Here is a 17767-nt window from a genome sequence, read left to right as displayed (position 1 = left end):
CTGAAATTTATTCTTACACAAATCTGTAAAGTTAATAAAGTTGTTGAACATTGACAACTTTTGCACTTGAGACTGATAAAGTCCCTGATTGATGGTAGATGAAACCCATCCACTGAAATTTATTCTTACACAAATCTGTAAAGTTACAATATCTCGAATCCTTAGGTGATTTATGCTTAACTAAAATGTTTAATATTATATAATAAAAGTGGCATAAGAAATTCTCTATGTAGGTACACACACCCCAAACCATAATTTTCCTTATCATATATTACCACATTTTTTGCCAAGAATGCCTCTAAATATATCCTTACAGAATAAAAAAATTGTGTCTTCGTCTTGAAGCATGGAAGATCATGGACAGAACCAAAGGAAGAGGCACAATGTATTTGGTGCGTTTGTGGATAAATCACTTGGTTACCCATCTTCTGGTGCAGATGACCATGACCCCAAGAAGCTTAAACCCAATTCTGAAGCTCCTTTATCAACCATAGACCAACAAATCCCTGCATTACCCCTTCCCAATATATTGGTTTCTGCATTTAAGGAGAACACCACAGATGGTGTCAAATTTCAACTGTTTGTGAGCAAATCTTATACACAATCAACTTCAACTTCCCCTCCACCAGGTCAGTATGCATCTTTATGAATTATGTTTGCATAATTACATGGTCAAAAAGTCAATCTAAGATCTTAGAGATGAGTGCATGTTTGATTTCATATTGAAAAATTGATTCCAAAGTCAAAATTTAATTCTGAATAAATTTTCACTATTTAGTTTCACATCCAAAAATAATTCAGGATTGATTCTAAGTCCAAAAATGATTTTTAAAGTTAAAACAACTTTAAGTAACTTTTGTGTTAAATTCAAAATTTTATAATGAGTTTTACTCTTAATTTAATTTTATAATAAAAACATTTAAAAATAAATCATATCAATTCAAAATCAATTTCATTAAAAAATCAATTTAGATGTGCAAAGAGTATTAATGAATTGATGAACTTGATCACATAACTAGACTAAATATGAATCATGTCATGGAAGAATATGAAACCATTTACAAGATAAGTGGTCTTATGCATTGTTCATACTTCAAGCCCAAATATAGGTAGTTGGTTCATGAACCTTGAATTCAACATTGAAATTTCCATTTTTCAATAGCTACCAATAAATAATAAGTTTGTGACTGGAAGTGCAACTTTCTTGGTGGTGCAGTATACACATTGAAAGTCACAAATGCTTCAACTTCGAATGCAGACGTTGAACCTGCAGGGAACATAGTTGATGGTGGAGTAGCACCAGTGTTGACAGAAACGAGACTAATAGCTGAGGGCCAATTTATGCTACGCTCTCGGCTCTAATATTATTGTCTTTGAAGCGTAGCCTAGTAGTTAGGCAGTGCTCATTTCATTTGTCCTTGAAGTGTGGTGTTGTTCCAAATTGAATCCAAAAGGATTGTGCACACTGCAGTACTTTCCAATCCAACAGTTACATTTTCAGTTTTTCCAATTTTACTTTATTTGTTTAAGTAATATGGATGTGTACTAATGTACTATGGACTAAGTAATGTACTACGGATTAAGTAATGTTCTGTTTCCTAAAATTGAAACTTATAATGGACCATTGAAATCGATGTGTGAAACTATATGCTCTCATATCAACTTATTTGTTTATCTGTTAATGTAGGAGGAATTCTATCTTTCAATGTATTTCTCTTCTATTAAAAGATTTATAAACTCACTCCTTCCATTGTCCATTTAAATCTAGGTTAAATTGTCAAAAATAATATTTGTTCTTTCTTCTCTTGAATCCTCTAAATTGTATTTTCCATTTGATGATGTAATTCTCACAAGAAATCAAATGCAAGTGATATTCACAATTTTTTCTCTTATATTATTCTTCATAAGCATTTTCATTATCAATAGTTGAGACACCTTTTTGTAAGAAAAATATTTTTTATTAAAATTCTCTTCATTTTCCACTAGAGTTTGTTAGATACTTTAAATTTATCTTTTAATGATTTGGATTTTGTTGAATTTTAGATTATTTATAGATTATTGGAGAATGGTGCTAAAGGAGCTATGACAATAAAAAACTTCGTACCCCATTGCTCAGAGGCTCTTCGCTATGCAAAGGTATGAGGGAGGGATGTTGTACGCAGCCTTACCCGTGCATATACAAAGAGGCTGTTTCCGGATTCGAACCCATGACCACCAAGGCACAACTTTACGGCTGCACCAGGGCTCGCCCTCTAAAGGAGCTATGACAATAAACCAATTAAAAACTAAAACAAGATTTAGGGGAAGTTGAGGTCATCAAATTTGAGACATATTAAAGTAGGAAGTTACTAACTGTTAATGCAAGTTTTATTTTTGTTCTCCTATGATAATGTTGAAAAAGGTTGATTTTTTTTATTGACGTTAAGTTTCTCGTATTTGTTTATATGAATCATCTTCGTAAGTTACACATAATCAACTAATAAGAGGTTATAAGTTGAACAAAAAATACCTTTTGTTCTTGTGCATAAAGTGTTCGCTTACATCCTTGTAGCAAATGGTCCCAATCCCGGATCACTACTCGGAGAATGAGACTGTGAATCGTATAATTTACAAATATATGCTAAATAGAGATTTTTCATACTATTTCTCTTAGTTATATACTAGGTTTTGGTATGAAAGTCATTCAAATGTTTATGTAGTGATATTTTACTTTACAAATTGTTCGTTAAATTATAAATTTCTTGTGTAGCATGATCTTTAGTAGTTTTCAGTTATTTCCTTAGTTGCAGTAAGTTTTGGTACTCTGATTGGCCTCTTGTGTACTGATCTTTCTCCAGGTATGATGATCTTTCTCCAGGTATGAGGCAGGATGTCAATGTTATTCTAGATGTTAGAAAAGCATTAGAAGGTATGATATGACAATATTCCAAACATGTTTTGAATTGATCGAATATGTACAAGTTCATCTTGAAATGATAAATTTTTTGTTATTTGTTGATACTGAGTAAAATCTACAACAAATAAGTCTACTAATCGCTACTTATCTATATTTTCATCCTATTTTAGAAGGTATGAAGCTTTACATTTCTGACAACAAGGTGATCTTGATGGAAGGTTTTGAAGGTGTTGTTTCACCTAAGTATTTTGAAACGATAGAATCATGGCATGACAGACGGCCAATAATTGACATAATAATAAATTTTAAGCCTATTACTTACAAAATAATTAGTTATTAATTATAAAATATATTACAATTTCAAGAATATCAGTTACTCAATAGTCAATACAAACGGCTAATTAATTATAATTTAAAACTATTAGTTACTGATTACAAATTATAACATTACCATTTATTATTAATATTTTGAAATACCAGTTACTCAATACAAATTCTAATACAATTATTATGTTTTGTTATGACACAAATGTCTAAATTAATTCTCATTAATATATTTATATTTATTAAGAATTTTAATTTGATCAATTTTAATATACGATATTCTAGAAATATTTAAATTTATTTAAATCATTAGTTTTTTTTTAGGATATTTAAATCATTTGTTAAATTAAAATAAGTTTTAATGTTATTAACACCTGCATAATCTACTAATTTAATTTATTAATATAGCACATCACATATATAAAATAAAAGAAAATTATATTTACAATCAATGAAATTTTTTCCCCCAATATTAAAGATAATTGATCAACGTGACAGAAGTCCTAGACATGTTTAACCATTTGGTTAGCCAAAGCCTGAATACCTTTTTCAAGTAATTAATCTCCTCTAATCTTGTAACTATTTGATAATTTAAATTATACTTTTTTGTAATAATACAAATAAATTGTTTAAATATTATTTAACTATAGTGAGCAACTGAGAGCCAATTTTTATCTCCTATTTTCATAGTAAAGTGATGTGTATTATTTTATATTTTACCATGACAACCTAACCATGATTAGCATGACATTTACCAAACTTGCATAAATATTATTTTTAAATGAATATACAATATCATGTTGTGCTCGGTAATATGATCTAATTTTAATATTTTGACATATGATAATTGATGAGTGACTAATGTTCCACTGTTGGTTTGGCCTATTGATCTTCCACAACTATCCCATGGACAAAAGACTTTAAGGATATATACTATTTCAAAGGTGAATTTTTTATTATTTTACAACTTTGTCTATAATTTAATTTGGACTCCAACATACACTATAATTGATTAGTGTGTAAAGGAAGTGTGCAATAGTCACTTTGTTTATAATTAGTAGTAATGCTATTATAACATTATACCATATGTGATCATGTTGTATGCAGCTTAGTATCCACGCTTTTTCTTTTTATTTTTTGTTCTAGGAACATGTCTCCTCTTACCTTTAATTGTAAGATTGATTTTCAACAAATTCAATATACCTTATGTCGACTTATTCATTTATAAAAATTATATCATACTAAAATGATCAAAATTTTATTTACAATCAATATTCTTTTCATTAATGTTCTTTTTTTTTTATTTTTTCAAACATATTTGGCAAACATAGCACTTAAGAAATTCTACTCTTTCAATAATAATTATAAATTTATTTTTTATTTGAATTGTCATCTCAGCATAAACAGGCCATTTAAATTATGCCATATTAGCCTAATTTAATTTATAATTGTTATATTTCTCCTTTTGCCTTACAGAAAGTAGTAAAAAAATTTAAGATCACATGACAATTTACAACAAATAATGACATGTCCTACACATTTCACTACTATGAAATAGTATGTTCACTTTTACTTTTCTTATCTAAAAATAAAAAAATCATGTTCTTGTGGAAGTATAACTTTTATTTAAATTTGAAGGCAAATTATATTATACTTTTTTTATATCTTTAAATTAAAAAAATTAAAGTTCAAAGTCTATGAAATATCAAGGACGACAAGGGCAACATCAGAAATACAATAATGTTCACATCCTCAAGAAATATTATTTGGAAGGTATTTATTTTTATTTGTGTGTTTTGAAAGTTGATCATGGATTAATTCTAATACTCATGTGTGAAATAAAATTTAATTTAATTTTTCACATTTTATTATTTTTTTCTTTATATATATATATATATATATATATATATATATATATATATATAACATTTTAAAATGTTTCTCTCATACTTAGGTTTGTGTGATTGGCATAAAATTTTAAAATTTAAGTAAAATTATAAAAAAAATTATGTCATTTTATTCAAACCACACCTCTATTTTTCATCAATGAGTAATTTAATTTTTAAAATTTTGTTTTGTAAAATTTAATTTATATTCTTAGGGCATGTTGGGTTGGATGGGAAGGAAGGGGGAGAGGAGGGAAAATTTTCTTATTATCTTTAGTCTCCTGGTTATTTTTTGCTCCACATTGATCTTTAAAATGAATATTTGACTAAATTGAATATTTTTTTAAAAAAATAAAATATAATAATATATTTATCATCAAGTTAAATATATTAAATTTAAAAATATTTCAATTAAATTAATGAGGAGTGAAAAAAATCAAGAAATTAAAGATAATAAAATATTTGAAGATAAGAAAATAAGACAATTAAATCAAATTACATAGTTTATTAAAAAAAATTCTCTTCCCTCCCTTCCAACCAAACCACCTTTGGTTAATGTTTTCTTTCAATTTATAGGAATGCACCAAAAAAGTAACTAGAGATATTAAAATTTTAAGATTTTTGTATATTTATATTTAATACTATATAAATTCTATATATTTTTTACATTATAAATTTTAATAAATATATTAGCCTCTCAAAATTAATTAACAATTAATATTTAATTGATAATTAAATACAATTTAAAAAGTTAAATTATTAGTTATTAGTTGTAAAAGAATACTGCATTTTAAATTTTCATTAGAACACATTTTTTGTTGATTTTTCATATTAAAATACTTAATTCATATTTTATTTTATGATTATTAATGTATGGTACACATTTTGAATTTTAAATTTAATTTTTTGTCATTGTTATGTCTCATTATAACACAATTTGATTTTTGATTATTTATATTAATGATTTGATTCAGATTATATTTGATTATTAATGAACAACACAATTCTAAATTTTAAATTTCAATTTCTTAACTCAATACATATTAAAATCGTTTATTACCTTACATGTCATACTACTATATGATTGGAAATGTTATCTAATTACATAACAGCTCGAGCTACTATATTTTTATTTATTTTTACACAAGAATCCAACAAAGTAAAATGAAATATGAATTTAACAAGATCTCAACACAAATCGTGATTATTGGTTTCTAAAAGTGTGTATTGCTCGATAATGGAATGTTGATAATAAGAAAGATGAGCAACATCCAATGTTATTGGAAATGATGTTGTTGGAAGAAAAATTAACTATTTCCTTTTACATTTTACATATCATTCAATTTTTTCATATTTGTATATAATGAATTATTTTTTTATAAAAATTAAATAAATATTAAAAAATTTAAAACCTTTTTTAGGTTCAGGATACAATTGAAAGTTTCTTATGACACTAGTATAGCAACATTCACAATGTTTGATTGAGATGCACAATAAATTCTAAATACAAAAATACAACAACATCTAAATTCCTTTACACCCAAAATACAAATAAGGACATACCTCAATATTGTATACATTTTACAAACACACTTTAATTTTTGAAATCAAGCTCACAGCTCACAACTTGAAGGAAGAATTTCAAACCTATATCGTCACAAAGACTTTTATCCTCTCTTCAAAGGGTAACCATATTTATAATTTATTTTCATTTTTACTTCTTGTACAAATTATTAATAGTTTCATCCATTAATTAATATTTTTATTAAAAATAAAAAGGAGCCGACTTCACCACGACAAATATCATCATATGAGAGTCACATGAATAACTAATTATAAGTCAAAGCCCAAAGCTATAAGCATCCAACAAGTCAAAACGTGCATCTTCATCATTTAATGAAAAAATTTATCAAATATCACAAAGTCCATTAAAAACAAGGCAAATGAACAAATTGTCATAAGTCAAAGTCCAAAGCTACAACTATCCAAAGTCAAAAGATGTATCTTCGTCATCAAAAGAAGAAGAAAGTCCATTAAGAAAAAATGTGAAAAAACAATCTGTCATAAGTAAAAGCGCAAAGGTACAAGCATCCAAAAAGTCAAGAGATACATCTTCATCATCAAATGAAGTTTATTCAATCTTAGAAAATTCATTAAGGAGAAAGGCGGATAAACAAATTGTTGTTTTAACGTCCTCAAGAGTCGGCCTTACTTCAAAGTTAAAAAAGAAGCACACAAAAAAAAAACAAAAGTCAACAACAAGTCACCAGCAAAAGAAAATAAATACAAAAAATCTATTTAAATAAACAATTTTTGGGGTCTTACCATTATGATTGACTTTTTCTTTCATTAAATATATTTATTTGGTTGTTTTATTATATCAATTTCACTTTATCTTTATATTGTTCTTATAAAATTTATACATAATATTTACTTTAATCAACTTTAGTTGAGTGGTCAGCTCCCAATTTGAAATATTCTCTTATAAATATATTGATAAATAAAAAATATCTTAATTTATACGTAATTTTTTTATCTCCTTTAATAGAAAAGAATATAAAATAGCATTGTAAATTATATTTTAATTTTTTTAAAAATATTTATAAACCCACACAACGCATGGATCTCATTCTAGTTTACATTTACTATTGTTAAAATCATTATGAAGTCAATAGTCTTATAATATGCAAAAGAAACATGACTACACCCAACTGAGTAAATTACAACACATTGAGTTGGTGACGAAAGAGTTGAATTGGATCCCCACAAATTATATCCTCTTGGGAAGGGAGAGAGTTAAATATGACTAAGTTAGGATTAGTCTTATAGTCGATCCAAAGAATCAAAACTTATAGAGATAGTATCATTAGTGAGCACAACATCTTAATTATGGTGGTAAATCAAGATCATAATTACTACAAATTATTTATATTTTATTAACTTAAAATAAAATTTTGGTCTGTGTCTCTTTATTTATTAAAGAGAGCTAGGATACAAAAGGTAAAAATAAAATTTCAGAAATTTTCAACTCATTTAATTTGTAAAAAAAAAAAAAGGAATTAATTAGGTTTGTAATCAATTTAATTTTCTACAATTTTAACCAAACCAAAGTTATAAACGAATGAATTCTCTCAGGTCATTTTCAACACAATAAGGTTAATTTCAATTCAAATCATTTATCTGTCATTTCCATAAAAGATATTTAAAGTTAGAAAATAGACTCGATAGTGGAGCATAATTTATCGTATACATCAAAAGGTCCATTCACAGAGAATAATAGTGAGGGTGTTACTTAGTGCACCCAGTATTTTTGCTGGGGCACCCAGCACCTGTGATGAAATGACAAAAATGTCCTTCACCCTAATAATATAAATACTCCTACATTTTCGTTCGTACAGCGCGAATCCTTTGTCTCTTCTTCCTACGACCGCTTCTTCCTCTTTCTCTCACCATTTACCTCTTCCTCTTCTTGTCACCGTTGGTGTTGGTGCTTGTTCCTCTTCTGCTCATCCTTCATCTTCCTCTATGCTAGTGGTTGTTGTTGTTGGTGGTTGTTGGTCCTTCGTCTTCTTTAGTTCTTCAATTCTTCTTCTCATTCGTTGGGTAATCTTCTTCAAGGTAAGTGGTGTTCTTCTTGTTCAGTTCTTCAGTACTTCTTCTTGTTCCTCTTCCCGCTTTCAAGTTGTTTTTGTTGAAGTGTTCAATGATTTCTTGCTATTGTGATGTTGTTGCTTGATTGTATTGTTTTATGTAATTGATTTTTGGTGTTTGTTGTTGTTGTTGTTGGTTTTTTTAAAGCTTTGTCGGAAAAAATGGCTTATTGCCGACAAAAATCTATACGAATTGATGATCCGTATGGGTCATACGGATTAGTAATCCGTATGACCTATACAGATTACTAATCCATATGAGTTTTTTTTTTTTTTACTTTTTAAATTTATTTGAAAATTTTTTTTCTTTTATTTTTGGTAAAATTTATTTAAGTTATTATTAAAAAAAATTCAGTGTCTTGTGGCCAATTGATCTGTATGGTATTTTTTTAAAAAAAATTAATTCAAATAAAAAAACTGAAAATTTTTGTTGCAATCTTTTAAAAAATCCTTGTGAATGTGAGTTATTTTTTTAAAAAAATTAATAATTGTTATGTATGGTAAAAAATATTTTAGTTATTTATTAAAATTTAATAAACATTATTGCCATACAGTGATCCGTATGGTATTTTTTATAAAAAAAAATTCAAATTAAAAAAGATATGTTTGAATATTTTTTGTTGCAATTTTTTAACAAATTCTTGTCAGTTATTTTACAAAAAATTTAATAGCTGTTATGCATGGTAAAAAAATTATTTTAGTTATTTATTAAAATTTAATTAGCTAATTAGCGTTATTGCCGTATACCATATAGATCACTGATCCGTATGGTTCATACGAATTATCAATCAGTATGAACATTCGTATGATATTTTTTTAAATTAAAAATAATTATGTATAAATTTTTTTTTGTTGCAATTTTTTAACAAATTCTTGTGAGCTATTTTTAATTTTTTTTAATAGCTGTTATGTATGGTAAAAAAATTATTTTAGATGTTTATTAAAATTTAATTAGCGTTATTGCCATACAGATACAAATTGTCAATCTGTATGGTACTTTTAAAAAATATTAAAATTAAAAATAATTATTTTTAAATTTTTTTGTTTCAATTTTTTTAAAAATTCTTATGAGTTATTTAAAAAAAATTAAATGTTGTTATGTATGGTAAAAAGATTTCTTGTATTTTATTAAAATTTAATTAGTGTTATTGTCATATGGATCAGTGATCCATATGGTTCATACAGATTGTCAATCCCTATGAACCATGATCCATATGGTATTTTTTTAAAAAATATTATTTTCGAATTTTTTTCTTAATAGTGTTATATTTGGTCAAAAAAATTATGGTTATTTTTGAATTTTTTTTATTTCAGCGATTTTGTTAAAAAAATTTAGTGTAATTATTTTTTAGTGTATTGTAATCATTTGTGAAATTTAATCATGTATTTGAATTTTATTATGTATGGACTTATTTGGTTAGTCTTGTTGATAATTTTTCTAATTTATATGTTAGTATCTCTTTTTATATAATTTGGCTAGTTTTTTTATTTAATTATGTATGGTAATATAAGATTACATTAGATTAAATTAGATTAGATTAGATTTCCCATATTAAGAGTAAGATTATATTAGATTTACCAAATTAAGACTAAGATTAGATTAGATAAGATTTCCAAAACTAATACTATATTTAAATTAATTAAAAGTTGTTAGTTATAAAAATAATTCAATTAAAAATTATAAATAATTATTATTATACAAAACATTGAAACAAATATTTTAATTGTATAACAAATTTGTAAGTTATAAAAAATGATTGAAATCAAATATTAAAATATATTCATTTTGGTAGTTTTATTACTTAAAAAAATTGACTTTTAATAGTTTTAAAAAAATTAAATTTCATTAGTTAATTTAGACATTATTGAATATAAAAAACACGATAATGGTTAGAACTAGAGGTCTTGGTCGGGCTTTAGGCCGAGCAATAGGAAAAGTCTTGGGGAAGAAAGACACGAGTGACGATGATGCCCCCCAACAGCGAAAGCCTACTGCATCGGCCTGTAGACAGCAACAATAAGAGCGTGTTGTTGAGGACCCTCCTATGGCCACAAAGGAATTGAACGAAGAGCAACTAGAAGCACCTGTTGAAGAAGTTGTTACTGATATTGAGGGTTTTCCGGACGGACCCCATGACACATCAGTTCTTAGAGATTTTGAAAATCACATTACTTTAAGAGTCTGTAATGGAGAAGTATGTAATTTTTAAAAAACATAAATAACGTAGTTTACTAGTTAATAATTTTTTTACATCATCGATATTATTGTTTGCAGGAACGTCCTGAGTTGAAGTTATCTTCCCATGGAAGGAAGATGGCTAAGTTCGAGAGGCCTACTTCAGAGATTGAAGATCTCGTGGCGACCAGTGGACTAAATCCTTTGATCGTCTGTTCCCTAGATACTGGTGTTTCACCTCTCGGCAACTGTGAAATTTATCAGCAAGTATACTGAGTCACAAGTAATATAAAACGGTAAGAACCGAGTATCGAATCATAGGGAGTTTGTTTCATTCAGAAAAGCGTTCATTCAATAAGTAGACATTTGTATACATCATGAAATGGAGATAAACACAGGATGCACTTGCAATTCTAAAGATAACTACAAAATTAACTATCTAAATATAAAAGATAAACAAATGAATTAAAAACGTTGGGTCCTTCTACTGAGTAACTTGATGCAATTAAAATTTTTTCTCTATCTAATGTTGTTTCTGTGTTTAATGCTAAGGACAATTGTCCCAAACAACGATGTCTCGCATGAATGGGCTAATTCTAATGAAACTTCGATCTTGGATCCCTCGTCAAACTTGGCCTAACCGAACAACATTAAGGTCACAACATAGTAAAAACTAGAGTCCCTACACTTTGTGTCCAAATAATACAGTTATCTAACCCTGCTCTATCCAGTTCTAAGGATTCAAAACATTTTCCAATGTTAAAAATCCTAACTTTACACACAAATGGGTGATTAGACCAAAAGCATGCTAGAATTAAATTCAGATAGAAGTAATGAACACATCAAAACAACATTAAATAGATAGTAAATAATATTTACATTAAGACTCGACAAAGATTCCCCACAAAAGCTTTAGCCTTTCATGGCAAGGTACCACCTTTCAGCTATAATAAGGTTTTTTTGAAGCAAAATACAGATTACACAGTGGTGGGGATGTCTCCTCCACCTCTAGGAACCTACAAATTACTCTAAAACCTAGAATCCTCTTGAAAGCTGGGGTTTTTGGTGCTCCCTTGCGTTGTTGCGTCTCTCACATAATAGTTCTATGTGTTTTTTGCCAAAGCTCCCTCCTTTTTTGCCAACTTCAGCTTTTAAGGGCTTTCTGTCCTTGAAGGCTCGCTTAGCCCGATTTTCGCGCTAAACGCGAGTTAGTGATTTTCTGCTGAGCGAGCTGGGAGCGCTTAGCGTGAGAGAAGACAATCGACTCCCTGAGCGAGCTGATGATGTGCTAAGCGCGTAGATGCTTGACAGATTCTCCTCCAGATTCTCCTGATTCGCTAAGTGGGCTGAGTGCCTCGCTTAGCAGATGATTCTCGCTAAGCGCACAAGCCTCGCTTAGCGAGAGACCAGCCACTACAACCTTCTATTTCTTCATCTTTTCACCTGAAACTGAAGTTGCAAACACATTAATTCACATGGAAGGAAATATCTCTGCATAAAAATCAAATTAAACCTAAAAATATGTACAAACCTACAAAAAGAACCAAAAATTGGGGGAAAGACATGATTTTCATAAAGCTTTTCAACACAAAAGTTAGTCATAAATGACGACTAACATCGGGGACTAATGTCTGCTTTTGTGGAACGTTGGCATAAGGAAACTAGCAGTTTCCATTTGCCCATCGAAGAGGTGACTATCACCTTGGATGACGTCGTGTCGTTGCTACATCTATCTGTTGTAGGGGCGTGCCACAGCTTCAAGCTACTTCATGTCGATGACGCTATCGAAATGTTGGTGGAATTACTCGAGTTCAGTGCTGTAGAGGTGAGAGTTGAGACGATTTAGTGTCATGACTCTTATGTTCGACTATCGTGGCTGCGTGAGGTGTATGAGATGAAGATCGAGGCATGTCACTGGACTGTAGCAGTGTGAGTATATTTGTCGCATCTGCTTGGATGCACCCTCTTTACTAACAAGAGTGTCACACACGTGCACGTGGTATTCTTGGATGCACTGTGTGACATGACGCAAAGTGGGGTTACGCTTGGGGCACTGCTTCACTTGTGCACATGTATGATAATTTAAATGACGCGTCTAAGAGCACGATGAGGCAACTTGCAGGATATATCACTCTATTACAAGTTAGTTAAGATGTTACGAAAAAAAATTTCATTGAAGTTGAATATTATATGTTGTCGTGTATTTTAATGAATATGCTTGCAAAATATATTAAGTGTTGGATCTACGAGCATTTCTCGTCCGTTGGTTCCGCTGTTCCTGCCGAGGATTATGATGAGAGGAGACCGAGTGCATGCCGATGGACCTCTGGCAAGGCACTGCCCATTTCCACGTATTGGAGGCGTCCGGATAAACTGATCCTTGACGCGATGTGCTGGATTCCGTACAGTGACCACCGTTTATTTAGAGAATTTGATGTCATCTCATTATTTTCCGGCCACATCCTGTTGCGTCTTCATTCTCTGTTGAAGAAATTGATGATAGATGGATGCAGTTTGGTGAATACATTGAACCTGTAGGGCAATTATGTGCAGTGCCTGGCCACTGCTCACCAAATTACATGGGTTGGTTTTACATGATCTCGCATCCATTCATAAGACCAGCACAACTAGGAGATCCTCCTAGAGTTCCTCCAGTTCAACAATATGAGAATTTGTTGAAGCAAATATGTATTAGCAATCGCTAGGGGCAGCGGCACCTAATGAGGCAGACGTTGATGTGCGTCATGTTTGACATGCAGTGGTAAAATATTTTTTTGGTATTTGTGTTTGTTGCTTTCTTTAGTATTTTATTACTAACAATTGTTATGTTTGTTTTTTTTCACTTACTAGGATGACTTTGTATCAATTGGTGATAAGTTGGAAAGGCTACTGAACCTGAGGATCCTGACCAAATTGTTGAAGAATGTGAGGGCATCGCAAAAAGCTACATTGGCCACCCAACTGTAGGTAACAGATCCAAGCGTAGGTGGCGTATGGACGGTCATTGAAGTTGTTTTATTTTTGCCTTGTATATGTCATTTATAATTTTTTGGATAATTTATTTATTTGGTGCATTTATTTTTTGACTGTGACATTTGGTTATTTATTTGGAATATTTTTAATTTTGTGGATAATTTATTTATATGGTTGATTTGGTTAATTTTTAATTTTAATGATTATGTGATATAAATTTTTGTGATGCGTTTATCGTTAATTAGTCGTTAATGTTGCGTCATGTCTGATGCAACATAAAGCGTGACACGACATTGTTGTACTTGACAACACAAACACGAATCTGTGCGCATGTCTATTTAAAAAAAATTCAAGAAGTCTTAGTGAACACCATCTATATATATCACACCAACACTCTAAAAAATCACACATTCTCTCCCAAACCAACTTGACAAACCAAATTTTACAACAAACTATTGCATTTTTGGGAGAAACAAGCAGTCAGGTGATTGTGAACTCCAGATTAGCTTTTATTTTTCCGAATGGATTGATTATTCACAACGAAATTGGTGTTTATTTCCAAAGTTCCACTCCAATACCCATTCGAGTACCTAACAATTGTGGTTTTCGAATGTTAAAAAGTAGAATGCACAATGCCCTTCAGCTAACCGATGATCAATATTTGGATGAAATTTACTACCAACGACCATTCACAGATGCAGGTAACCAATTTCGCTTTCAATCTATGCAATTGAAAAACGGTGATGATGTTAGCACAATGTTAATGTGTAATCATCAATTGTCGTGTGTTGGCCTGATTGAGTTATTATACACCATTGGTAGAACATCAGATGGTATATTAAACTTACTTCAAGCCACTATAACCCCTACTCATGATGTCTTGCTATATTACAACGGGAGGTGGAACATGCAACGCCAACACGACTTTGTCGGTTACTCATTCACAGGAAAAAATTCAAAAAAAATTGACATTCATTCCGGATGTACCATCGATGAACTGCAGGATTTGATCAAGCAAGTTGCACCTCAAGGGATTCCCCCTTACGGTATTCATGAATCACAAATGGTAAGGCGATTTTTTTTTCGACAACCTGGTCATTATGAGTATTCAGACAAAGTTATCAAACTTGAAATTATTGAGTTGAAAACTGACAATGATGTGCTAAAGGTCTTAGTACAGTCTAACTAAAGAAAATAATTTGGGCCAACAGAAATTTTTGTTGTTTTTAGTCAACAGGTAATGGAAATGGAAGACGACATGTCTCGGTCACAACATGATTCAATGCAAAATTAGTATTAGTTAATTGTAGTTTTTCATGCAATTTTTTTTTTTGTTTCAACTATGTTGAAGTTAATGGAATGTTTGAATTCGTGTCCATTAGCGAATGAAACCGTATGATTATTATTTTCAAAGCTTTTAATTATTTTCTAACTTTTAAAAATAATGATTGAAAACAAAATTATGAATGTCAACAAAATAATAATTTACACAAACGTCAATGTTAATAACATTTTATGTTCATAGTTCACCTAAATCAACAAATTCGGTTTTCGGTCTAGACAAAGTTGTGTAACGCTGCATTCTACCTATGTACAGAGTGGGTCACTGCTTTGCCTGAGAAATGACAATGTGTACTCCATAACAACACCACTGGTGGTAAAGGACAATGGTCTCGTAGCAAAACCTGTTAGATAACGACAAACAAATAGAACGTAAGATACCAAACTACAGTATCACCAGTTATACTAACATCATAATTATGTGATTACCTGTACAAAATGATTTTCATACACATGACTAATGCATATTACGCGATGCACAGAAGAATCTGGTGGCGGCTAACTTCTAAGATGAAAAAATGTCATGTTTTGTTATCATGAAAGAGAAACAACGATCACGTTGTGTCGTGAACCAATGACATATCTCATATCTGTAATATTCATCTATTTATCCATGGTAACCTACATGTAAAAAATAACAAATGACGATTACTTAAAGGTTATTTAAAGAAAAAGTGACATAACAATGAACTTATGCACCATAGATAATCCGTCAACAAGTAGGGAATACTTTAATTCCTCAAATCTCTCTATACTACCAACTAGGTTGATATACTCTTTGGACTAGCTTGTCAGTTCTTTATGTAGATGGTTGCGCACCAATGACCATGATTCTTTACCCATACCTAATAACACAGCTATTGTCCGATAACCATAATTACCATCCACTTTGACATGAATAATGTTTTCAATAGAATCCTGGATGCAATGATAAAATTGATCAAACATTGGAATATTCTGTCTCTGTATTGGTTTTGATTGACTTTTGTTGTTTGGTTAACGGTTTTTTGGTCTTCACCTTTTCTGGAGGAGGATACATGGAGTTCATATCAGGATAAGCAATTTCTCACAACTTTGACTTCAGATGTACTTTACCACAAACATCGAGCTGCTCAAAGCGTTTCGATATGGTTTCCATCTCCTCAGTTATGGTCACCTGCGTCTCACATAACCATTGATCTGAAAAACTAAGTCTCCACCAAAAAATGTGGATTGTCTCGAGTGGTATGGAGCTAACAACATATTTAAACAACTCACATGCACATGAAAGACCGTGGGTATTCCTCATGACACATCCACAACGTGAAGGTTTTTTTCCTGCATAAGCTACACACTCATACTTAGGATCAATTTCATTTAAAGCGTACCTTAATACCATGCCAAGTAGTTTTTTTGTACAAGGTTACTTTAAACACATGCCCAACCACATGCGTGCTTGTCTCAAAAGATGTTTTAATCTAGGTGTGTTGAACTGTCATCATATTATTCATTGCTTCCCAAACACTGCATATGTCATCAACAGAGTTTTGTAGGAGCCTCTTTAGTGACCAATGAGCTCTCAACTCTACAAATGAAATATACAACATGTAAACAACCGCACCATTTTCATTTAAGTCAACACTTAAACAAATGAACACAAACAAAAAACAATATTGATACCTGTTAGTGGTTGTGTTTCCTAGATGCATCACTTTGTTGGTCCATGCTTTCACAAATCTTTCTTTGTGCGGAATCACCCATGTTTGACACACATAGTCCACAAACATAGGCCACAGAGAGCAAGCCATTTCAAAGTTTTTAAGGTACTCATCAAAAGAACTCTCACATGAAAAGTCAACCAAACTCCCCCAAGCATCCATCACATAATCCCATGCATTCTTTTGAGCAACCAGGGTTTTGCACTTTGTCTTCACATTCTTGTCAATGTGAAACCGACACAACAAGTTCGTAGCATCTGGGAATACAGTTTTCACTGCATTTATCAAAGACAAATCCCTGTCGGTGAAAATAACCCTGGGGAGTGCATCAACTGTCATGAAAAGACCTCAAAACCGCTGTAAAGCCCAAACAACATTATTAAGACGTTCTCCTTCCAAGTAAGCAAAAGCGGCGGAGAATGTCATTCATGTTGGTGTAACACCAACAATATCAAGCAACGACATTTTGTACCTATTGTTTTGTAGGTATTGTCGATAAAAAAAACAAATTACAAGAATTGGTTAACTTTACTGCATCAGGATGACTCCAGAACAAGTCACGTACAACATTATCATCCTTCACCCTATGCCAGTGAATATATTGATCTCGATTAAGCAGCATCATCAGTTGTTGTATTTTGGTGTTACTCCCTCTTATGGAAGAACGGTAAGCATGTCTGACATTGTAAATTTGTTTGATTGTTATATAATTATTGTCATTGTGCTCCTTCAATGTAAACATAGTCTTTCTTGACTTCATCATGAACTTTGTCATATCATCAACAACAATCTTCTCATCCTTTGTCAGTCGACCCACATATGGA

The 17767-nt window shown here is 30.6% G+C and overlaps 1 protein-coding gene across 1 annotated transcript; it reads left to right on the top strand.

The window, feature by feature from the left end:
• On the top strand, positions 1 to 1710 carry LOC114419039. The gene is made up of 2 exons (XM_028384626.1): positions 1 to 629; positions 1217 to 1710. Exons 1-2 carry the CDS (start codon positions 347 to 349, stop codon positions 1360 to 1362), a joined length of 429 nt encoding a protein of 142 aa, XP_028240427.1. The 5' UTR covers positions 1 to 346; the 3' UTR covers positions 1363 to 1710.
• Positions 1711 to 17767: the final 16057 nt, after the last annotated feature.

This window comes from Glycine soja, chromosome 7 (assembly GCF_004193775.1).
Source record: "Glycine soja cultivar W05 chromosome 7, ASM419377v2, whole genome shotgun sequence".
In the NCBI taxonomy this organism is placed as follows: Eukaryota; Viridiplantae; Streptophyta; class Magnoliopsida; order Fabales; family Fabaceae; genus Glycine; species Glycine soja.
This window is presented reverse-complemented; position numbering and strand designations above follow the sequence as displayed.